Here is a 25968-nt window from a genome sequence, read left to right on the forward strand (position 1 = left end):
ACCACCTCGCCCCATTGCAACGATAGGGAAAAGTTTTATAGGAGATAGGGATATCCACCGGGAGGACGTAGGGTTTCTGAACAGGTTTATGGAGTTGTGAATTCACAGATTGCATCCCACAAAGATTCAACAACCACAACTTGAAAATATTTTTTTTTTGGGGGGGGGTGTCCAAAACGAAGCATTTACTACCGCATGCAATTTTACTAAACCATTGTCTATAATGACACTTGGAACCCTCCAGACATTTTGGAATCATGTGGTGGTCCCTGGAACCAACTCCCAGTGGATACTGAGGGTCCCCTGTGTTCATATGTACACTAATAAGTACAATTATTTCTTGTTAAACTTCTATTTGTTTGGGGTTTTTATTTTTTAATTCCACTGTGTTGGCTGTTAATGTTAAGTTTTGACAGAGTCTGTCATGCTTACAACAGGTAAACCCCACCGACACAACACAGCCAATGGTTGTTACAGCGATCACTTGAGCCCCAAGTACCTGGTCCCGGGAGTGTCTTCGATGGAGAAAGGGGGGGAAAGACTGATTTGGCGACCAATGTAGGGAACTTGCAGGCCTGCTTTTAGGGGGGATCCGCACAGATGGTTTAGATTTGTGGACATTAGAGGCCACTATAAAAAACTTGTTTCTTACATTATGAAACTGATTTCACAAAGACAATTGTGAGCGTGCTGGGGAATATACTACTCACATTTCCCATGATTTAAAATTACTGTTGTGGAGGGCTGGAGAAAATGAGTATTTTTCCTACATCAAACATGTTAACTTCAGAGCTATGCTTTTGACCCATCTAGCAAAGGGTTCATCAAACAGTTAGCCAATTTCCTGCAATGGTTGATGCATTCTTCGCCTGGAGCTGCGTCAGGAACACAAAGCAGCCAAACGTGTTTCCTAGTGGATGTATCTACCATGGCAGTACTGTGGAAAGTTACAAGCAGATTTGTTTTGTTATGTAATTTCATTTCTACTCTCCATCAGTTCTGGCCCTTATTCCCCTTTACTTCTTGATTACAACCGGAGGACACTAAAGAAATATAAATATCGTGATCGCGTTCAACGTTTTCGACTAGGCTTCAAGAATCCACCGGCAAACCATGGTCTCGTTTTAGCCTGTGAAATTCTGGAAAATGGAAATGACTACGGTACAAATTTACAGCTTGACCTTTCCAAAAATAGAACGAGTGTGCCACTATACCTCTTCCTTTAATATGTCCTAATAAGGACATTTTTCAGTTCCAAGATAAACTGTGGACTTCCTCATGGTTACATTAGTCCTGTATGCAAAAAGTGGCAAAAGAACCTGGCCTCACGAATCTACATTTTAACAACGTGTTACAAATATCTTGCCTGAACATAGACTAGAATCCTTAATTATAGCTTCGATGTTGTCAACTATAACCGCGTTCACCTATCCAGATCGCTAATAGTACAAAGCTCAAAGTTTATTCCTTACCCTCAGTGAGTATCTTCTGTTGTTATTCCCTGTGCCTCTGTCCAGAAAGACATGAACTTGGATTATCTCACCGCGTCTTTCACCTCTTGCAGTTAGACAACAGGGATAACACCAATGTTTACAATTTGCAACCGGGTTACTCATACCTCTAGACAATCAACTCATGAACTAATGAAAACTACATAAACCCAACCCTGGGAAACTATCCAAAGCAAAAGCCAGGCCAGGGTTATAAAACTATTTTGTCGTTACTAATTGAGCGGCATATGTTTAACCCATTACAGTAACTTTTATTTCGGTTAATCATGTCCATATCTTGAGGTCTGATGGCAGCTGATTGCTCATTCACCCCCACCCATAATGTAAACATGGATCTGTGAACCTATGATTAATTTGATTGCATTTGTTGAAAATTTTGTTTGGGATATTTTTAATTCAGATTATAGTTAGTTTTCATGGTTAGGTGAGATATAGATTAAAAAGCTAAATCATACTTTCGTGCACCACAGAGTAAACCTACTGAACTAACAGGATTGTCGGTACAACTTACTGTAAGTCTCCTTCGTTTCGTGGATCTATTTTTAAGCAGATTACATTGGATTTAATCTTATTGTTTGCCCACAATTAAATACAAAAACATTCTGACACCGAAATCAATCGGTCCATAATACCAATGCACAATACCCCTCAGTATTGGAGAAAAATAGAATACTAATGGCAGAAAAAGAAGTGGAAAACTCCAGACCAGTTGTATCCCTTTGTTGAGATCGAATATAAAACCTTTTATGCAATAAAATACAAATCAGGAAACGTGGATCCCAAAACGGTGAACGATCATAAGCTGTGTTCTTAGGCACCATTATATCTGCTGCACACAAAAGCTAAGCTAGCCTTTATGTATGTTGCTCACTGTTTTCCCTACTTTGTTAAACTGTATGCTGTTGTGTGTTGAGTTTGGCGCCAATCCAAAATCATTTTGCTAAGATCTCACTGAAATAAATGAAGCTTTTGTTAATCACAATAACTAACTTTTAACATTGCCTAATTCCGTTACTAGTTCCAACCATAATAGATACATTTCAGTAATTTGCTGAGAGTGAACACATACATACACATATATAAGAATTACTTCAATGGATCTACTCTAGTTGAGACCTAACAACTGGATTAGACCATGTTCAAAAAGGGATAACTATGCTTGTGGTGGTGCAAGTCGTTAAGATATGACTCTGTTGCTTGCAAGATTGAGGTGCAGTTTGCAGGCCCACGTGCCGCATGATGGGGTGATGCTCCCATCAATAGTCTCAGCTTTGCCAACGTGCAGTTCAAAAACACCGCCAATGCAAGTAGATAAATAGGTACACTTCGTGGAAGGTAAACAGGCATTATGTGCATCATGCGACGACTGATCAAAAGAGTAGTCTGACAATGCTTTGGCTCTTCGGCTTCATTAATGGAGATGAGCACCACCCCTATGGTTAGACATGACTTGACAACCTTGTCAAGGGAATACTTTGTCTTATACGAAAATAGGCTACCAGGCACAATTCATGGGTGCCACTCAAAATAAAATAACTTGTTTCCCATAAAGTTGTGTGCAAAAGAACAGTAAAACCCATTTTTAGATCCAATCATTAGATTATCTATCAGTAATACCTGTATTTTATAAAATATCTTACAACTTCTAGAAACACTAGGATTTTCAAATCAAACACCCAAAAACCGAAAAAGTATTAATTAAATGAAATGGGGAAATTGGTTTTAATCAACCAAAGCATCTGTCTTTCTATTTGTCTGTTTATAATGGACACACATACGCACCATGCACGCCATCACAGAAAAGCTTCTTAATACTGGATAAGAGCTAGACTCCAGGGAATACAGTGGCATGGGTAACTGCTGGAGTTTGTTCCTGGACCCCCTGTGGACACCCAAATCCATGGATGCTCAAGTCCCATTAAATACAATGAGAGAGTAAATGGTGACCTTATATCAAAATGCAAAATCAAGGTTGCTCTTAGAAATATATATGTAGATGCTTGAATCGTGGTTAAAGAAGCGTGGATATGAAGGGGGCTAACTGTAATTTGCATGCACCCAACTTCCAAATTTTGCAGGGAACCATCTTTGTTAATCCCATGTGCCACACTTTTTCAGTTGTATTAAATGTCCAGATTACTGTCTCTCCTAATTTCCTTCAGTTATTGCAAATGCCGACAAAACGAGTTCAAAGTGCAGAAGTAGTTTGTAACCAATTGAGGACAAGGGAGAGAGAAGGGGAAGGGTAAATCTTGCATTCCCTTAGACTCTGTACAAAAGCAAATTAGATGCAATCTTTTAGCTTGGGTATTCTTCCATCATTAATAACTTTCATAACAACACACCACCCTTTGACATTCCTTGCCACATGTGTCCCAATTTTCATTTCATCAATGAAATTGGAACAGCAGGATTTGTCCACGGGTTTGCCTGTTAGCTGTAAATTTGTACCACAACAACCACACACATCAATGCAAATGCCACACTAAAAGATCCGGATGTCACTGTTGTCGGCCACTCCAGCTCTTTCATGTCCTTCAGCCCTGATGTGGGTTCCCAAGAGCCATTCAATATGGCCACTTTGCATGGAGAATGCGGAGAAGTTTTAAGCTAATATGAAAACTTTAATGATCTTATTTTTTCCTTCTCTCAAGGCTGGATTCGCTTTAAAGACTGTCTTACATGAAGCAAATCTGGGTCACGGAAAAGTTCAACATTTCTCTTCTCCCCATCTGCCAGTTCACGTCCCATAGTTCAGGGTTTATGTTTTTCTGATAACTGGGTACATTGGAGAAAAATCCTTAATTTTTTTTTATGGGCATAACATGGCACAGAGTTGAGCCAACTCAAGGCCTGAGGCATTTGACTGCAAGGAAGAAAGAATGAGCTGCTACAATATAATGGCACTGCAGCAAATTCTCCTTTGGCAGGCTTGACACTTAAAATAGATGATAGATTTCCTGATAAGTCAGCTGTGATTGAATTCACATAATCAAATCAAGACTAGGCTGTCTGACTTGATTATACCTTGTTCTCTTGATTATAAAAAAAACAACAACACCCAAATTGGGGCATATTTACTAAAAAATATGCCAACGGAAATAATGGTTTTCTTTCTAACAAAGGTACCTGAGATTCCACCTAATTGACTCAAGGGAAAATTGCCAATTCAAGCAACAATGAATAAAACAAAGAATCAAAACTCCAGAAATTTTCTCAATGGAAAGTGAAAACTAAAAAAAGTTAATCCATTGCCTTATGTCTATTCAAAAACTTTAAAATATACTGATGACAGTGGTGGCATTCAGAGAAATTTTGGAAGATCAATTATAAGTTAAGGGGAGAAAAGCATGCCATGTGAGCATGACATGGATTGCCATTTATGTAAATGAATCTGCCCCAACTAAGCACCATTTGAATCCTGGAGCCATAGCAGAGTTCGGAATTTTGGAAGATGTTTAGAATTATCAGCCAGGAATTTGAGAATACAAACTACAGGATTCAAACTACAGAACAATGGCAGTTAAAAGTGGAATCATAGCATTATAATTTGTAGTGTGAAAGACCCATGGAAGAATGTTAAAATACTTTAGAGAGAAGGATACAAGTCTCACACTCTGCTTTATACACTGGTCAATTACTGAGTGAAACAGAAGCGTTCTAGAAAGCTATTTATTAAGAAGACAGTTAAGAAGTCCCGTCCAACAAACAACAAAAACATACACTATATGAAGCAATCACAATAATAGGTTATAGGACTTTACACAGGGAAAAATCAAGGATTAAACAAGGCATTTTTCGGGACAGTTGGTGATAAGCTAAGAATTTCACACAACTCAACGATAGAGAAGAATAAACACAGAAGTGTTTCCAGCAAACAAATATCATGGGAAATCAATGAATGATTTGTTGTGGAGCATTCCTGTTATTATGGGATAAGTCCTCTTAATTAACGAGTGTGTGTAAAATTAGTCAGCACAGAGTCCTGGAAAAAGCATGTTAAATCCCTGATTTTCCCGTGTGATAAAGTCCATTGAAAGCCACAGAGCCCATTCATAAGAAATTGCTTTTCTAAACTAAACGATATTTGTGAATGTTTGCTTCTTATGGAGGTGGTGCTAAGAAGATCCACACACAATATCCAAAGCACTTTATGAAGCTAGGTGAAAAGATTTAAAAGATATTTGGTGCCATTCTTCTGGAGAGAAATCAGAGCTACAGAGTGTAGAATTTTAAACGCTATCTAAACAGAAGTAAATACCACTCAGGGATAGGGTTTCCAGTCTAGGACTGTCTTGAGTCTCAAGTTCACATCTCCAACTCCAGAGCAGGGAAAAGGTAAAAAATTCCTAGTTTGGATAGCCACTCAAAGCAAGAGAAAAAGAGATAAGTGCATATTCCAGCTCAGCTAGCAAAGTAAGCAGCACTTGATAGAATTGCAAGGCTCCATTGATTTTGTGCAAGCTTGCTGCAATTTATCTCCTGAAAGTCTAAATTATAAGTAATAAACTTACAACTTTACTCCCAGTCGTGTAGTGCCAGTCACTCTCCACTCTGCTTATAGCCACCTTCTGGATGAAGCAAAACTACCAAACTAAGCCAAGAATGGCAAAAGTGGTGTGACAGCAGCGATAATAGTTTTCCAGACACTCACACAACCACATGGTCCAAAACCTAGTAATGTAAATGCGGCGGCCTAATGCAGCATCCTGTCCACAGGGGCCGTCAAATTAACATAAGAGACTTGTAGCACTGCACATTGCTGCATGTCGCTTACATCACAAGTGCTCCAATGGTTCACGCAATGTAAAAGCACCGCAAAAAGAACCTGGAAAGAACCAGGTTCTTTTACTCTGAGGAAAACATCACATTTTGGCAGCTGCGCCGTCCCCTGGAAGTTAAAATGAACTGCAGACCTCCATTTTTGGGTTCTTCTCGGACACCTAAGAAATGATCCCTCACATTCACCTGATGGGGAATAGTACTTTTAGCTAAGATCTGTCTTAATTTCATGTCAAAGCGTGAATCAACTCTAATTTCCTCAGCACAGTTCAGAAATGGTCTTGATGTTAAAGTTTCTGTGATTGCAAAGGACTCAAAGAAGAAACTGCACACACAAGTAAAAAGAAAAGATTGGTGAACTATCCCTAGATCCTATAGTAGTCGACATCTGCATGCCTCATCGACCTGCAGCATAGAGTAAATGCGAGGTGAACAAAAGGTGTAAGCAATCTGCCTTTTTAGTGATTTGCTCATGAATCAGTCCTAGGAGAGAGCATGATAAAGCTGACAGGTTCGGCTCTTGGTAATGAAACAAAAGGAAATATAAAGAGCTCAGAGATGTGGCAGCTGGAACACAAGAGGTCTTGTGCTGAGATAAAAGCAAGAGCAATAAAACATCCAGAATAGTATTTCATGTATTAAATACCAGACCTCAAACTCAACAGTTAAACATTTTATAACCACCTGAATGCATACCCATCCTACAAATTCTGGATTATAGTTTGTGAGTAATGGAATTCTTTAGTATGAAATAAACTATGATAACAGACTAACATACTTAGGATTCTATAAGACTGGAAATCACAAGCATTCAAAATATATCAAAAACTGTTTAAAATTGTGTAGTATAGAACACCTTAACAGCTCCGAATTAAGAGAGGATGTGTTACTGGCATCTGAAAGAGAGACGCAACCATTGAAGACAAAGGTATATATGATAAAGAAGGCATGGGAGAAGTGTGGATGTATATACCCCAAAAAGGCTGTTTCATCAGTAAGTCTTAGCTCCTCCACACTCCCCAAACAATTTTTTCTGGCTAAACCATAGAGTGAATAGCCACTGTTAGACCTTCGGTTGAGTACCCTTGGACGTTAACACATCAAAAATATTTGAATATTTTTGAAATCTATTTTTTTTTTTTTGGCATCTGGGAATATAACTGCTCAGGGCAGAAAAAACTGTACATATCCTCATTTTTGCGGATTTACAATCTGCGAACCTCGCTAACGCAAGGAGCAAATGGAGGGGTTAAATGGGCGTTGCCCAAGGTGAATACCCGCAGCCACATCAATGCAGCACCCCCATCAAGTCTATGGGTGAAATCTGATAGTTCCATTTATGAAAGGGGGGAGGTCTGAAAGATTCCCCATGAAAGGGAGGGCTGACGTACTCAGACCCACTGCTGTCCTTACCGAGGCAAAGCAACATAAATAAATGAGAAAAACACATTCATGTATAAAAAACTACTGGCACCCTGGGCAAGGCACTTGCAACTGTGAACCCCATAACTTTAATATGGATGAACTCTGTTAAGTTAATATTGTTCAGGGAAGAAAGAAGCCCCTGTTTCAAGAGAACATTCCCTCAACCAGTCGCTTTAAATGCTTGCCAAGGGACCCCGTTTGCTTCACCACTTTGGTAGCCATTGCATGGGTTCCTGGCAGCAAGATGGGAAGGGTAAATATTTATACCCAAAGGCGCAAATGGAAATTATGACCAAGGTTTTTAGGCTTGGAGACCAAATGGAACTTCAGGGACAGTTCCTTATCAGAAGAAGGAATGGCTCCTATTGGGGGAGTATCCTGTTTTCCAAGTAAAATTTCCCACTCGGGTTCACTGGGTAAGTAGGGAACGGTCCTCTCTTGAAGCCTTTGAGCGCTCTGTCAGTAACACAGAAATTAGTTTTTCAAACATGACCTTTCAGAGGTTTGGAAGCAACCCCAGATCCCTTGTCTAGCCCATGGTTCAATGCTCACGGATGCTGGAAGCCACAATTCCAAGCATTGTGGAGGATCTCGCTTTGTTACGCACGCTAGATATTGTGGTGTGTGCACTATGGATAACTTTTATGAGGCCACTTCCTATCGTGCAGAATGTATCATTCTGTAGCCCCTTGGTGGTTATATTTAGGTCAGAGTGAGAACAAGAAAATGTGGCTCTCTTATGGTTTTGGGCCCAAAGGGAAGAAAAGGGTTTTTAGAACTAATAATTACCAAGCCATATTTTAATTTAACAACTCTAAATTTGTCAGTACCGAAGAACTAGTTAACGACTATTTCACCCTATGAGACTAGTAGAACAATTTACAGAAGCTGAGGGAACCCCAGATAAAGTCATGGGAAAGAGGGCCTGCGTCATCTGGGGAGTTAAGAAAGACCAGAATTTTCCGTCCCAGTGGCCTAAGTTTCCCATCAGGTAGTCCCAATGGGACCCTTCTACTGTTGCCTCTTTGATGAATTTATTGTAGACCTTGGCCAGTTTCTAGAAGCTAGGAACATCTGCATGGCAGCGGGGTTGGATCTGGATGGCCCTTGTGGTCTCTTCCAACTCTACGATTCTAATGATTCTCTATGATTATATGATGATGGACATCAACAATCATTAAAACCGCTTGGGTCCTGATATGGAGACTAATGCACTACAATGTTATCGCATGTTATTCACTCTATGCTATGGCTTTCTCCGTGGTGTATGCTGGCTAGCGTTTATAGTTTGGGAGGCCTAAGGCTCTCTGCTTCGAAAATTCTAAATTCCCTTTCCTAACACAAATCCCAGGATTCCACAAGGAGGCAATTGTACCAATAAAAGTGAACTAATAGCCCTACAACAGTGTGCTGTACTATTTTGAAAAACACTGTCTTCCAATAAGAACCTTGCCAGACTCTAAGATCTTCAGGAGAAGGCAGTGCCATCCCCACCCTGGTGCAACCCAGTGTGGGGGGTCGTGGCAGCCAAACGTGGCCCACTAGCCCTCTCCTTGCTTGTGGTGGCAGAGGGCAAGCAAAGTAATTGACAGGTTTCTCAAGAGGGGGTGGTAGCCCCTTGCCATCCACTAAGGTTGAGAGCGTGTGACCTCGCCCAAGTTCACCCAGTTGTTTTACCCGGACCAAACCCGGATTCACATCTGGTCTCCACAGTATCGTCAACATCAACCACTCTCTTTACACTGGCTCTCCCTATTTTTCGAAGTTATCTTTGGTCCCACTCTGGGGAGAAAGAAGGTGGCATATAAATGCATACATTGTTAATATTTTTTTTAAAAATGTTATTTTGACACAGACTCAATTACTTGGAGGAGAGTGTGGTCAAGAAATCAGATTTGGACGGTCCATATGGACGTGAATTCGATAGGATCCCACAAGTGTACAAATTTTCATGAATACCAAGGTCAGAATCATCTGTTCCACAGATTTTCACTTTCTCTGCAGGGTTGTGAAAACATGAACAGTGAACGAAAGCTAACGACAAGAGGCACCAGTTCATTGAAATGGGTTGCTGAAAGCAGTGTTTCTATGGATCTCATAAACCACTTTAAAAAGAAAAAAAATCAATATGTTCGAAACTCAAATCAAATCTGGACTCTCCCTCAAAGACAAAAGGCTAAATGAAGCTATTACTTAGGAAAGCTCAGGAGCTGGACAAGAACATAGGAGGAAGACAATAATACTCGGGGGAAATGCAAGCAGGTAAGAAAGAGGAAAGACCACATTACGGAGCCATAATTTAGTACGGATGTCATGACTTTGAGTTTGAAGAGATGAGCAGGGTGGATTATACAGGGATAGCTTGGCAATCTTATTCATAGGTCACTATAAGGTGAGGACTTGGCAGCCCACGCACATACTGTCATTAACAATAGTACTTACTCTAGTCCCTTATTCTCATCCGTTTTGGGAACGGCATCATCGTAGCCAGGAAATCATGGATCCCTTTATTCTTGTCCATCTGACCAACAACTGCCTAAGCTTCACATCAATCTATGGAAAATCTAAAAATCACCTTAGGGGCCGCAAGTGATAGTACTGGGCTTCAAACAGGCGCGACATTTTAATCAGGGATTCATGAACACCAGCTAGGAAGGAAATAGGAAGGAAGGAAGTAGAAGAAAACAAAAACTATGCAAGTACTCATGAAACAATTAAGGGAAAGTAAATTTCAATGCCAATTGTATTAAAACAATTCCGTCCCGCCTCCACTGGCAACAGGGAGAGAAACTGTGACGCGGAGTCAAAGAATCCACCAAGAGCATTCACTAATAAACTTTAGCCCTAAATGCTCCTTCTTTAAATACTGCAAAACCCTGGATCCGTTAGACTGGATTCCATGGGCAGCGAATATGGACATCTAGTGTTTTAACTGTGCAGTTTGATAGGTCCAAGAGATATATGGCACACCGTGAGTGAGCAAAATGTTATTATTTGAGCCATAGTATTGCTGTTTGATCTGTGAAGTCATTATAGCGGTCAGTGGAAATAACTACTGATCCACACCTTTCCTAGGGTTGCCATAAGTCAGGACCTCCCAAACCTTGACAATTCGGACAAAATTTTCAAAGTAGGAAACATTTTTTTTACATGGAGGCACATGCCAAAAATTGATTGATTTTTTAAAAAAATGTTAATATAAATGATGTTTCTTAGGCATGATCAAAAATGGAGGACATTTTTGGCATTATTCCTAGACAGATGTCCAGAAATGTCTTCCCTTTCTGGCCAAAAAACAGGAAGACGAGGCGGGGAAGAAGCAGAGGAGGAGGAAGAGGAGAAGAAAAGGAGGAAGAAGAGGATGAAGAGGAGAAGAAGAGGAGGAGGAAGAAGAAGATGAAGAAGAAGGGAAGAGGAGGAGAGGAGGAAGAAGAAGAGGAAGAAGGGAAGAAGAGGAGGAGGAGAGGAGGAAGAAGAAAAAGAGGAGGAAGAAGATGAAGAAGAAGGGGGGAGGAGGAGGGGAAGGAGGAGAGGAGAAAGAAGAAGAGGAGGAGGAAGAAGAAGAGGAAGAGGAAGAAGAGGAGGAGGAGAGGAGGCAGAAGAAGAGGAGGAGGAGAAAGAAGAGGAAAGGCTCTTTCCCCTGCCTGGGGGCCTCCGTTGCTGGCAGAGGAGGCGGCAAGGCAGGGGAAAGGGGCCTTGCTGAGGCGAGGCCCTTTGGCCCTGCCTGGCGTCCATCGCCAGGGGGCGGGTGAAATCCCGGGGGTGGGGCCAACCCAGGGTGGGACCGTGCGGACCCGCCCCAAACCGGGAAAGTCCTGCCCCCAGGAGGGATATGGCAACTCTACACTTAACTGTTAGAATTTCACAGTTACATGTTAGTTTTAGAGGGGGTAGAATGGTTTGGAGCTATCAGCACAGTCAAAAAGCCAATGAATTTGAAGAAAACTGTACATAAAATGCAGGAAACTAAAGCTGCAGCTGCATTGCAGAAATAATCCAAATTGATACCACTTTAACTGCCAGGGCTAAATGGTACACAATTCTGGGAACTGTAGTTTGTTGTGGCCTCAGAGCTCTCTGACAGAAAAGGCTAAATGTCTCACAAAACTGCAGGTCCCAAAATTCCATAGCAGTGAGCCATGGCCGTTAAAGTGATGTCAAGTTGGATTATTTCTGCAGTGTGGATGCAGCCTAAGTGACCCTGTTGCCAAGTACTGAAGTGGATGGTAAGAAAGAGGCAACTGAAAATCTTATGAGACCCAGAGGAACTGTTTCCAGAGATATTTCCATTTCAGTTCTGCTTTACTAATCTAATACTTTTAAAAGAAAAACAAAGACTAGTGAGGAACATGTAGCCCCCCGGCTGTTGGACTGCAACTCCCAGCATCTCTCAGTATTGGGTATGCTGGCTACAGCTGATAGGAGCTGCAGTTCAACAACATCTGGAGGGCCATACACCTCTGGTCTTATGCAAAGCATTTTTGGTAAATATTTGGAAACCTATCTTATTTATTTATCTAAAACATGATATTCTACCAAATACAGATTGCTTCTGTGAAACAATTATATGGTTTTGGTTATTGTTATTGATGGTGGTTTTATGAAGGCTCGTTTTGTCAGATGTTTGGAACATATTTTTCTTTTCATAGAAAGGCAGGATCTAAATTAATCTGCATCGTTATATTTAATATTTCTGCTACTTTTTAAAGAAAAACAAGACAGCCATGGAAGAGAGGTGGTAAACAGTACTAAGGCTGTAGCATGTAAGGAAAGGAGAAACCTTGTCCATTGTGGTTCTAGTAGAAATACTCACCTATCCACATCTTTCTGTTTGGCCCAGCTGACTGGTCTAATAATGAAACACTCAAACAGTCAAACTAGTCAAACACTTCCCTGTTATAAGCAGCCAACATATGACAATATAATGCCTAAAGGAAATGCAGTTTCTCTGCTTTGCTTAGTGTAACAATACAGCTCACAACAAAACTATATTTTCCAGAATCCCATGCAAATTAGAAAACTCTTAAGGACTGAGGTTCCTGACAAAGAGAGAATGCATTTGCCTAAAAATACACCTTGTACCCAAGTGAAGCAGTGCAGGAAAGGAGGACACCATTAACCATCCTCCATTTTGGTCTTCGGGGGGGGGGGATGACTCTTGTATGTGGGCCTTAGTATAGAACTGCACATGCACAAAACCCACAAACAGGTTTTTATATTGTATCACTAAGCTAAATGGAGTGTACTCCATCAGTGCAATCCAGCAACAGATAATCAGTAATTCAAACAGATAATTCATAATCCTCTATATGATCTCCTAAATAAATTTTTTTTTACAATTGGCCTGATCTCCCATGGTGTACTGGTTTAAGTGCTGCACTAGGACTCTGAGAGACCAGGTTCAAATCTCCACTCAGCCCTGGAAATCCACAATCTGACATTGGACAAGCCATGCTCTCTCAGCTTCAAGGAAAGGCAATGGCAACAAAAACTTGCCAAGAAAATCCTGTAACAGGGATGCCATAAGTTGGAAAATTTGGAGGCATACAGCAACACAACCACCTGATCTCCTACAAGGCTTTTGAAACATCAGTCTTTGCACATCCTTAATTAAGATCCAAACTTGTGTATTCTTCATATTTCTGTAATTTACTCAACTGGGTTTCTGAAGTATGGAAAATAGAGTATACAAATTACCATGCCTTCTCCTTGATGAAGAGGAGAGAGGAAAAACTTCAAGGAAGAGACTGGTTGTGAGCCCAGTCTCTATTTTTGTATTATAGTTTGGCCTTTGGTTCTAAACTATGAAACCAAACTATTTATATGGTTTCTCAGAAGGGAGAGAAAGGATAGCTATACCCTGTTATGCTTCTGAGCAAAACGTTGTTACCCCAAGAAAAGCATTTGGCCATTATAAAAAAGGAATGTTTAGTGACAATATGGACTTTTAATAAATTAATGCTCAGTGCTCCTGATGTCATATGAAAACTATCCACAAGTGGGGGCAAAGATTTGTCATGACAAATCAATCATTTGCCTTTGTGCTCACTTAATAATACCAAGGGTAGTAATAATAATAAGTTGTTATGATGGAGTCTTCTGCTCCAAGTCTTCTGCTAATATTGCACACATAAGGGGCTGGAGAATATTGTGGATAATACGCTGTCCAGACAATCAGAAGAGTGAAACATGAGCAACATTGATGTGTTCCCTGGATGTGTTAAAAAAATAAAATGTTCGATAATTTTGCAACCACAATAGAGACTGAAGAGAGGATTCCATGTACAATTGGTAAGAATGGGTATTGTAACATATTTAAGATGAGAAACTCTTGGATTTCATTGCTCTGTATTGAGGCCTCCATAGGGCGTCACACTTTCAACCTCAGAAGAGGTTGCCAAGAAAATCCCATGATATTCAGGGACGTAGCTAAGTGGGGGGTACGAGGGGTCTGGAACCCCCCCCTTCAGGCATGGGGACATTCAAGCTCCTTCCTCCCCCTCTTCCTCCCCTCCATCAAAAGCATGGAGGACTCGGATGGAGAGGGAAAAGGGGAAAGAAGTCACAGGGAAGGAGCTGGGAGAGGGGGGGAGTGGGAGTGGGTGGGGGTCTCTCCCTGCGACTTCTTTCCCTTTCTTTTCCTCTCCACCTGAGTCCTTCCACTCCTCCTCCTCCACGCTTTTGCCAGAAAGAAGTCTCCCGGCCTTCCTGGGGGAGGAGAGGAGGAGGAGGAGGAAGACGAAGACATGGGAGAGAACGAAGACAGGAAGGAAGGAAAAAAGGAAGAATGATAGGAAGGGGGGGGGGAGGGAGAACAAAAGAAAGGAAGGAAGGCTCTAAAAGGTAATATTAAAAGAAAGAAAATGTGACTTCTGACTTTCTTTCAGCAGTTATATCCATATACCTTAGTAAAATGTTACATATAAAATAATAATACTAATAATAATAATAATAATAATATATAACAACAACAATAATAATATAATCGCTTATCAACTACAGGTTGACTCTCCCTTCTCCAATATGCAAGGACTAGATGTATTTTGGATTTTGATTTTTGGTATATTATATATGTATAATGGGTATATTGGAGATGGGACCCAGTCCAAGCATTAAATCCATTTTGTTTCCTATGCTCATTCATAGACATAGACTGAAGGAATTTAATACACACATAATTTAAAAATAATTTTGTGCTTCCGTACACTGAGCTGCCAGCGAAATCCTGAGGACCACACCAATAATTCAGTATTTATCTAAAACTTCCGGATTTCCAGTTTCCTTGAGTTGGGGATCAAACCCGGTGCTCTCATGGGTCAGTTTTGGATTTCGGATATTCAGATTTCAGAAGTCACGATAAAGGAGACGACTCTACTATGTGCATTTCTTCTGATATGAACTCATGTTTTCAAAAAACTAGTCATTTTTGAAACAACAAAAAAAGAGGAGGGTCTGTGATGCGAAAAGCAAGAAGTTTCCTTCCAGCTTGTTTTTCTCTTTTTAAAAAAAAAAATAAATAAAATAAAATACAGTTAGCTGGCCCCTTTTCAGCATGTCAATGGGATGCTTTGATTGAGAGTTCCTGCATGGCAGAATGGGGTTGGACTGGATGGCCCTTGTGGTCTCTTCCAACTCTGGATTTCTTGATTATTAATTAACATACGGAATAATATTAAGTGGGTCGCCAATGAAAGGTCGGCTGCAAAGGTCTGGGCCTCTCTGCCCTCCTGCCTTGGAAGCAAACTCCATTGGCAGACCCTGGGTTTACTTTGCAAGGATTTTTATTTTCTTATTTTCACCTTTTTAAAGTGTTTTCCCCAAATCTGCCCGTAATGAATCGGGGCTGTGTTCCAGGCAATGTAGAGTGCAGGTCCCATCATCCAGCAGCACCACAGACTGCTGAGAACTGACCGTCTAATAAGGGGGCACACTGCAGAAATAATCCAGTTCGACACACTTTAAGCTATGGAAAAAATCCTGGGATTTGTAGTTGTTGTGCCACCAGAGCTCTCTAACAAAGAAGGCTAAATGTCTCACAAAAATACAATAGGCAGATATTGTTGTTGTTATTTTATTATTATTTTCTTATATCCCACCTTCTCCCCAATATACGGACTCATTACCTATTTTGGGGGGATGCTTTGATTTAGATTTCCGGCATGGCAGAATTGGGTTGGACTGGATGGCCCTTGGGGTCTCTTCCAACTCTATGTTCCATGATTCTATAGCACTCTGTCTCCTGTGATTTTATTGTTTTAAAATTAAAAAGTTTTAAAGTTATAAGTCTTATAATGCAAACCATGCACTGATGGACTATTGCACTATAATTTTTTATGATTGGTTTATATCCTGCCTTTCTCCCAAATAGGATTCTCTTAAAGGGGTTTGTTATAGATAGATAGATAGATAGATAGATAGATAGATAGATAGATAGATGGAATTAAAAATTGTGTGTGTGTGTGTGTGTGTGTCTTGGAATTAAAAATCCCTCTGGACGTGGGAATGAAATGTTGTGTGGATAGCCTGGGTTCTTAGCTCAGCTCAGAAGTTGGAATGCAGTGTCTCCAAGCATGAACAGAGTGTCTTTGAGCATTAACAGGGTGGCTGCCGCTCATTGCTTGAGCAGCTGCACTTTGCTTTAATGACCTGAATTTATCTGATGTATACACCTTCAGAGGAATGACTCAGTTTGCATCTGCACTGAAAAAATAATCCACTTTGATGCCACTTTAACTGCCCTTGGCTCCATGTTGTGGAATGCTGGGATTTGTAGTTTGTTGTGGCATCTGACAGAGATGGCTAAACAGCTCCTCAGAACTACAAATCCCAAGATTTCATAGCATGGAGCCATAACGGAAGCTAATGTGGTGCCATCCTGAGGTAAACGCTCGACCCTCTTTTTGTGTCTGGGGGGGGGCTCTTAGCCTCTCAAAATGGTGGCTCTTAGTCTGGACCCCTCCCTTCCCAAAATCCTGGCTACATTCCTGGAGTCTAAGACACATAACAACAACAACAGCTACAACACCTATGCCAGAGTAGATCATAGGATATGCTATTTGCATTTACTAAAACATAATAGATCAGCCTCAGTATATGACCCAACAATATCACTCATTATAAGAGAGTACAATATGCTAGTCCCCATTTTTCCTCAAATTCTGGCCAAAAGACAAATTTGTAGAAAGGCATTGTTATTACAACTTAGAAAAGTTATTTTTTGGACCTCAGTACAGTACTCAAAAGTGCAGTTCGCTGGCTTTGGGATTCAGAAAGTTCTTAGTCTAAAAATGAAATTTCCCAGCCTATGATTATGACAACTGCAGTTTATATTGATTCTTTCCCTAATGATTCCCAAAATGTTTTTTGTCTTTTCCATGGCTACTGTGCACCTGAAATAGCAGTCAAAACCATGGTGCCCATCCTATCGGCTATTCATTGTCAACTTCAACTCCATCATTTGAAGTCTCGTTGTGCATAACTTTATATGTACTTATATTTGACATGTACCCACACTGAACTGCATTAGAGTGTGCAAAAGGCTTAGAGCACAATAGATAGCTTTTGCCCCAGCTTCAAGTTTCAAATCTAGCTAATACAAAATTGTTCAAGAGTTTTGGTGCTAAATGTTTTGTTGTAAAGCAGATTAGTACATCTTTTCACTGAAGTAATCCATTTAAAATGTTAATTGAAACAATAACCATTATTTTGTGGTGTTCTTTAATAAAGGGAAATGTCTTCACTGAATACATTCAGAACAACATTAGTCATCAGGATAATTTGACACAATCAATATTACAATTCTCTTTAAAAGTTAAAGTAGTCATATCAGAGGATCAAACAGTGTGAAAATATTTACCAGTACAGTATACCCCAGTCCTTTGTAAATACTTTCTAGAAAGGTCTATCAACAAAATAGAAGTTCAAGCTGTCAACATCATCTTGAGAGAAAAATACATATTGTTTAGATAGTGAAATAAGCATCACAGTTTTTGACGTTTCAGTGTGAGCTCACTGTTCAGAAGAGTTGACAGCTTCATATTAAAATTTCATTTGTAAATTTACATCATTCTCTTGTAGTGTCATATTGTTATTTGTTAAATTTCATAGTCAAAAATTATATAATGTATTTACAATTTGTTGTAAGAGAATGACATATTTCTAAAAGAGATGTGTGTGCAAAGAACAGAAACACTGCATACAAACAATAGAATATGACATTAACAACTAAAACCCAGAAAAATACAACTAACCATTCAGTCGCAATCACAGCAATGATTCCTGGCAAAATGGTAGAAATGAACTGCATCATACATTTCAGGACAGAACTGTGCTACTTGAATAAGCAGCCAAGGCAGTGAGAAGCTCATATCAACACTTACTTGCTGAACAGCTCTCGAACCCCATGCCGGAACTTGGGGTCCCAAACACTATAGATGGCCACATCTGAACAGCTATTGGAAATGAGGATCCAGAAAGCATAAAAGGAAAACTGACACCAAGAGTATCCCACCACATACCCCACTGCAAATATACCAACAGGTAAGAAGGAAATGAAGTAAGCAAAAGTCAGGAAGCCAATGGTTTTGGCAGCAGTGATGTCTGAGAAGGAGAGCCGGTGGCCACCCTGAGGTTCTTCAGCTAGTTGCTTCCGCATCTTGCTGTAACGGTGCAGGGAAGCAAAGGTCACTGCATTGATAGCAAAGGTGCCAGTCAACAGGGCAAAATCAAACAGAGGGTGCAGAAGCAGAACATTCCAATGGGATTCAGGTAGCTTGTCTGGAGGAAAGAAATACATGCATATCTTGCTGCAGGAATTGTACTGCAAGGTAACACCAGGGTTGGAAAGGAGAGGTATCACTGCTAAGCAGAAACTTGTGGCCCAAGAGGCAATAATAAACCAAATGGTCCTGCGTTTGGTGATCACTGCTTTCCTCTGCAGGGGCTTCAACACTGCTATGGTCCTCTCTACTGAAAGCAAAAAGGTGGTGGTGTTGGAGACAAAAGTGCAGCCTGTAAAGATAGGGCCAATGACGAAGCAGACGAGCTGGCCAGACTGATCGCCCTCTTCTTCCATCCAGGATGACAACCTGCTCACCTCCCTGTAAACTGAGTAAGGCACTACGAGTCCCACTACCAAATCAGACAGGGCCATAGAGGTCTTCAGGTAGCCTTGAGAAGTTCTGAATTGCTTGACATGGAGAAAGACCAAGAGGCTCAAGAGATTTCCAAGAATGATGGCCACTATCATAATGACCATGAGGAACACCTTGCTGACCTCTCCAGCAAAATCCTGGCTATAGTCTGTGCAATTGGGACTTCTGCTACTGCTGTTTCCCAACATTGGCCAGCTTCTCTTTCCTTCAGACACAGAGTTACAGGCTTAGGATATCAATTCCAGTGTTAATTGGAAGGGGCTTTTACAGGCTGTTTGCCCCTGCACTGAATCTCTGGACATGCAAATCTACAATACAGTGGTATGAATAATTCAAATGGTCATGTGTGTCAGTATGAGAACTGTGGCTAGACAACTGTTAAAATGCTTGAGTAGAACCAAACAGAAAAGGACTTGAGATGCAAACTTTCCCCTACACACCTTTTCTATTGAACTGTACTCACTTCCTTGTCTCTTCCTAGAGGATCGTTTTTGCTTAGCCAAATTGGTATGCACAATTGTGATGGAACTGAATGTTTGAGTCAGCAAATGATAGGAAAAAAAATGGCAACCAGTACAAAAGATTAAACCATGAGGTGGCAATTGAGAAGAACTAATGAAAGCAATTCCCCTTCCTTTCCTTGGCGTGGGTTACTGATTCATCATTTTCAGGGGGTTGCACCAAGGCTGCTGCCACACTTAACACAGAAGATTATCGCACGGGGGTTAAAACATTCCATGGTGCGTTCTAATGGGGGCGAGCACAGAGAGTGACGGGAACACGATGGAGCCCAGAACGCTATTTTACCGCACAGCGGAATGCCGCCATTACCGCCAGGCATTCCCATCACGTTCTCATTGAGTTCCAGGGGACGATGGTGTCCCCTGGAACTCGATGGGAACACGATGGGAATGCCAGGCGGCGACGGCGGCATTCCGCTGTGCAGTAAAATAGCATTCTGGGCCCGATCGCATTCCCGTCATGCTCCGTGCTCGCCCCCGTTAGAATGCACTGGGGGACGTTTTAACCCCAGTGCGATAATCTTCACAGTTTTGACACAGCTTTACTGTCATGGCTCCATCCTATGGAATCCTGGGATTTGTAGTTTGTTGTGGCACCAGAGCTCTCGCACAGAGAAAGCTAAATAGCTCACAAAACCACAAATCCCAGAATTCCATTGCACTGAGACATGGCAGTTAAAATGGTGCCAGAGTGCATAAATTCTGCAGTGTAGATGCAGTCTGAGCTATTGAGTTCAGTACCAATTCAATGACTGGTGTTTGTTTTTTTTAATGCAGTTTTTGTCAGGTGATGACAGCCCTTTTGACAAGACTGTTTTATTTTGTTTTGTTTTAGGAAAAACCAGGAAAAAAATCCATATGCTATGTAGCTGAATCGTTCTTTTTCAAGGAATTAAAATTTAGTTTGGGGTTTAACATATCTCTTCCTGATTATGGGTTCAGAAAAATTAGAGATCCCATCACATGAATCTAAAAAGTGAGAGCATGCTAAATATTAATGGTTCCATTTTTAATCTCCACTGTGAAACATATGTAGTCAAGTGTGTTCTTCTGAAATACTGGTAGTGGATTAATCAAGCATGAACAAAATATTTATTTTTGGCAATAATTTGTAAGTGTGCTGAATCTGTGGGGGATCTGTTGAGCAGAGTGTGATGGTCATTTTATATCAGATGTGGGTAAATGTAATACAACAGGGAACATTTCGTATTTGTGGGGGGCATACCCCATTTTAAACAACACCGTTCCCAGAGTGACATCACATCACTTCTGGTTCTCTGGTTCGGTGTATAAACAGCTGCCCTTTGTAGTTTTTCCAGATTGTGGAGACAGTGGTGGTGATGGGGCGATGAGCGAAATGTAGCTGTTTAAGTGATTTGTCAGTATTTGGGGGCCTAAGATTCAGCTGTTATTTTTTTAAAAAAAATAATTGATGTCTGGTGGCTTTAAGGTGCAAAATGCTTCATTGGGCTTCATTTGTCCCACAAAACATTTCCTTCACCCCATTTTATATATCACAGCCTATGAATTTCCATATTGACTGTTATGGGTAGGAAGTTATCACAATTATTGCAGCTTATCACATCTTAATTACACAACCTTAGCTCATATGTTTTTAAGATTCTCCACAAGGGGGTTTTATCAGCAACTATGAATACCAACATAGAGCCACTATGATGAGCAACCATATCATTTAAACCAGTGCTACCTCTCAACAGTAAGTGAAATTGACATTAAGTGTATAACACTTCTTTATTACATTACATGTATAGTTCAAATGACACAGTAGATGTGTTCCTGGACATTGTTTCTTTGACAGAATGTTGGCTACCAGAGGCAGAAGAAACATGGCAAGAATAGGGATATGTTCCAATACCATATAAATAAGAACATTTCAAAACATGTTTCAGCAAACCTTTTCTCCAAATCTAACAATATACACATGTGAAATGAAACAGCCAGTGATCATATAAGCCTTTCATAAGTAATATACATACATACATACATACATACATACTGTATATATATATATTAATTTCTAGAGACCGCTTCAAGGCTCCTTCCAAAAGGAATCCAGGGATGATATTTCTTTCACCAGCCTCTACTTTTCTTATTATTTCAATTTTGGTGGCCACACATAACTTTTACGTTTCTTTAGCATGCTGGACGTTGCTAGAGAGGCAGGTTTGCCTATTTCCCTGTTTTCTCTGTTCTGCTGTTCATGCATGTTCAGTAAGGGATTCTGGTGGCAGTTGTTGTTTATTTTGTCTGTTGTAGGGAGGCACACAAAACATTTTTACTCTAGACATGCTGCTGTAACCCAGTACTGAAATTCTGAGTTTCTCCAGCCCTTCTTCACCATCTTCCAAATGTTGATGCTGCTTTAAAAAATCCAGATACACAGAGGATGAGAAGGGAAAGGGGCTGGGTAGACATAAAAAGATTTTTTAAACAGGCGATTTTTTTTTTTTACATGGACCACTCTTGCATTTGTCAGAGGTTTTGTTAATTGAGCTATCCCTGTGTTGTACAAACTGTCACCTAAAAATGAACCAATAGAAGTATAGTGTCTAGATCAGGGGTAGGCAACCTGCGGCCCGTGGCCGATGCGGCCCCGCGAGGCCTTGGGACCGGGCCCAAGCCTGGTCTGCTGCCGATGCCGCCGGGGCTTTGGCGTCTCGCCGAGGGGCATGGTGGGGCAATTGTCTATAGAAGCCTCAGAAGCAGGCATTTATCTTAACATTTTTTTAAAAAAAAATCAGCAAATTTTTTCGTGGTCCTCCATTTTTTATTTAAAAAGTGCCTCCATTTGAAAATTTGTCCTACATTTGTCCTGGTTTATTATTATTTAATTTTTAAAAAAATTTAATTATTTATTTTTGCTTCGGCCCCCCAGTTGTTCTGAGGGACAGCAACCTGGCCCCCCGGCTCAAAAGGGTTGCCTACCCTGGTCGAGATCAAGGGAAGTAATGTGCCACTCTATTCTGGCTCTGGTCAGCCCCACCTTGAATACTGTGTCCAGTTCTGGGCACCAAATTAAAAAAGGACATGAAACTGGAGCGTGTCCAAAGGAGGGCAACTAAAATGGTGAAAGGTCTGAAACCATGCCCTAAGAGGAATGATTTAGGGAGCTGCGGATGTTTGAGCCTGAGAATAAGAAGGTTTAAGAGGTGATATGATAGCCCTGTTAAATATTTGAAGGGAGCATATTGATGAGGGACAAGCTTGTTCGCTCTGCTCCAGAGAAAAGGACCCGAGCAATGATGCAAGCTCCAGGAAAAGAGATTCCACCCAACATTAGGGGGCCATTCCACTGGCACCTTTGCGCTGGAAAACTGGGAAGTTTCGGTCTCTCCCTCCCCGGATCCCTCCAGAGCAAGTGCTGACTACCAATCAGGGCATTTTAAACCTGAAGGCCCTCTTGGGAGCAATCGGCTTTAAGGTAAGGTGCCTGGCTGTCAATCAAATTAGTTCCGCGATGGTCATAGTGACGTTTGCAGCACTCATTGGGCAATCGGAAGTGTGCTTCCCACCCCTCCTTTTTTTTAAAGGACCAGGCACCACTTGTCAATTAAAAACCTCTGGGGTGTGTGTGTGTGTGTGGTTGGGCATTTGGTCGTGGAGGAGATCTGCCTTGGCCCCATTTTCAACCCCAAATGCAAGCTAGTGCCATCTCTGTATCCTGTATCCCACCCCCTTGCCACCCCAGAATGCCACAACACAGGTAATAATTTTATACACACACACACACACACACACACACACTGGTCAAAGACCGAAAAATTTATTGCTATGCTAATAATATATAATAATAATAATTCTCCACCTGGGAACCAGAAAAGGGTGCATTTTTTTTCTTTCCCTAGGCTACCCCTGAATTCTTTTAGAGACATAGCAAAAGCTGTATCAATTTGCCAATTGGAAAAGAGAAACATGTAACTTCGCATTGGAGCATTCATTTGCATTGCACTTTCATTCCAAAGGAAAAAAGGTTTTTTGCAAAGTACTCTTCTGAAAAGGGCTCCTGAGGAAGCCAGATCTAAATATAGATCTACACCATTGCAAAATATGCGCATAGACAGAGAAAAATAATAATAAAAAATTAAAACAAAGGGAAAAGGTCCCTGATGGATAGCAGAGGCGTGGCTTGCTCTGCCCCCCCCCCCGGCCCGGGATTGACCCTCCTCCTGCTCACTTTATCTATATAGCTATATTGCAAAAAAATAGGTCATAAAGAGAGAAAATAATAATAAAAAAATAAATCAAAGGGAAAAGGTCCCTGAGGGATAGCAGAGGCGTTGGACTTGCTCGGGCCCCCCCCAACCTGCCGGACTTGACTCTTCCTCCTCTCACGTTCTATCTAATACTATATATCTATTGCAAAAATTGCGCATAGAATAGAAAAAATAATAATAAAAAAAAAAATATCAAAGGGAAAAGGTCCTGATGGATAGGCAGAGGCTTGGCTTGCTCTGCCCCCCCCCCCGACCTGCCTGAATTGGACCTGCTCATGTTCTATTTATATACTGTATCTATATATCTATGCCAAACATGCACATTTTGCCAAAAATAATTTTAAAAAATAAAAACCAAAGGGAAAAAGTCCCTCCTGGAGAGCGGAGGTTTGGCTTGCTGTGGCCCCCTGACCTGCCCTGAATTAACCCTGTGAGTCACCCCCTTTTTGCCTCCTGTCACCCTTTGCCTCCAGATCCCCCTTTTTCCTTCAGCTCTTTCCTCCTCCTCCTCCCCCTCCCCTCAGATGAGGGGAGGGAATGCTCTGACCTCTGCCCGCCCTCTGACCTTAATCCCTCCCTGAATTTGCCCCGATCATGATCGAGGGCAAGTTCATAGTTTGCAGAACCCAGGTCTTTTCAGAAAAGACGGATTTTAGCCTGAATGTGGATAGCTCGCGCTAAGGGGCATTTCCTTGTGCAAACCTCGACATGGATTGTGACAGAATCGGGCCCAATATAAACTTCACGTGGAAGAATCGGTTTCAAAACTGGGTTAAAAGGTAATGTGAATGGGCCCTAGGAGGAACTTCCTGACAGTAAGGGCTGTTAGACAGTGGAACAAACTCTCTCGGAGTGTAGTGGAGTCTCCTTCCTTAGAGGTCTTCAAACAGAGGCTGGACGGCCATCTGTTGGGAATGCTTTGATTGTGATTTCCTGCATGGCAGGGGGTTGGACTGGATGGCCCTTGCGGTCTCTTCCAACTCTATGATTCTATGATTCTATGAACCCTTCAGTTCAGGTAACTGAATGTTTAAACCAGCCCTTAATGACATAAATGGAGACCTTCATGAGTTCCTGTGGTAAATATCAATGAATCATTTCCTCCTCATCATATGGTGTGTGGATCCATTAAGCAGAGTGAGGCAGCCACTTCCAACAACATATACTTTCAAGTAGCAGGAACAACACTTGTTAAGCCCACTTACCATTGCTTTCTTTTGGGAAACTGAATAGTATGTGCCATCTAGCCTGTTCTGCAGCTTCATAAACTAACCTACTAGGGATGATCCCATTTGACATCATAGGAGGTAGCACCTGGTGATGCAACTAAACATGCTACATTGTGCATCAACCACAGTTGCACAAAAGACGTCATTCATATTAAAAAAAACAACCTGAATCTAACAAATCAGAAAATACACACACACACACACACACACACACACTTTTCAAGGTAGCACTGTCACCCTGAGAACCAAAAATAGTTTTCAGGCTCTGAGACTCAAGATCAGGCCTTGAGATCTGAGAATCTTAGAACTGAGGTATAACTGCCAATGCAGTTGAGTGCAATACATGGAGGGGAGGGCATTTTGTCTTTTGCTGCAGATGGGGAAAAAACCTAGGGCCAGGAATCTCTAAACCAGTTGAATGAACTAAAACGATAAACATACTGTACAAGTTCACACTCTAATTTTCTCAGTACTAAGAACTCCAGCAGTGCAAATGTTTACCCAGGATTTTGGTTTCCTTTGTATGAGGTCACTAGAGGCTTGCAGAATTTGTTAATATTTTAACATTGAACAGATATATAACTTGAACACTGATGGGAAATCACAGTGTAAGACCCCAAGAGATACTGCTTTTAGGTTTTTGGACTTATGAGGACAGAAGAGAAGCGAAATTTTTTAAAATCACAGTATATTTGTTATCTTGTTACTAATCTTATGCAAAGCATTTTGTGAGTAGTTGGTCCTTGAATGGAGCAGTTAATTTAAAATTTATTCATTTACAAACTACTCTCGCAAGAATTCATTCACAACTGACAAACTGTTAGAAGTCCAGATCCCTTTGACACTTCATTATCTGCTATGAAGATTGTTTTTTAGATGAGCACTTGCACTTTAGAAATTCCCAACTTATCACTCTACAACTGGGCATATCTCTAAATTAAAGCAGCAACCTCCCACTAACAAAAGTAAGCCAGGATTCTTTCTCTTTCCTCTTGTAAGGCATTGTAAAGTATGAAATCCATAGTTTGTAGTTGATCAATTTACTTAGCAAGTAAGGGAGATCAATATTACTCTGGACGTGTACTAGCTTTGGCAAGATACATCGCCTTTTG

The 25968-nt window shown here is 41.0% G+C and overlaps 2 protein-coding genes across 2 annotated transcripts in view; both read right to left on the reverse strand.

Annotated features, from left to right (window-relative positions):
* Positions 1-792: 792 nt before the first annotated feature.
* On the reverse strand, positions 793-19059 carry LOC121928939 (beta-2 adrenergic receptor-like). Its single transcript, XM_042464270.1, has 2 exons — positions 18098-19059; positions 793-937 (listed from the first exon to the last, which is right to left on the reverse strand). The coding sequence occupies exons 1-2, from the start codon at positions 19057-19059 to the stop codon at positions 793-795; spliced, it is 1107 nt and encodes a 368-aa protein (XP_042320204.1).
* A 2870-nt stretch (positions 19060-21929) lies between these two features.
* LOC121928940 (E3 ubiquitin-protein ligase Itchy-like) overlaps positions 21930-25968 on the reverse strand; it is a 7359-nt gene continuing 3320 nt past the window's right edge. Inside the window, exon 4 of the mRNA XM_042464271.1 lies at positions 21930-21933. Coding sequence (XP_042320205.1) covers positions 21930-21933 — 4 coding nt within the window. The remainder of the gene's footprint in view (positions 21934-25968) is intronic.

The sequence above is a fragment of the Sceloporus undulatus genome, chromosome 4, assembly GCF_019175285.1.
Source record: "Sceloporus undulatus isolate JIND9_A2432 ecotype Alabama chromosome 4, SceUnd_v1.1, whole genome shotgun sequence".
NCBI lineage: Eukaryota > Metazoa > Chordata > Lepidosauria > Squamata > Phrynosomatidae > Sceloporus > Sceloporus undulatus.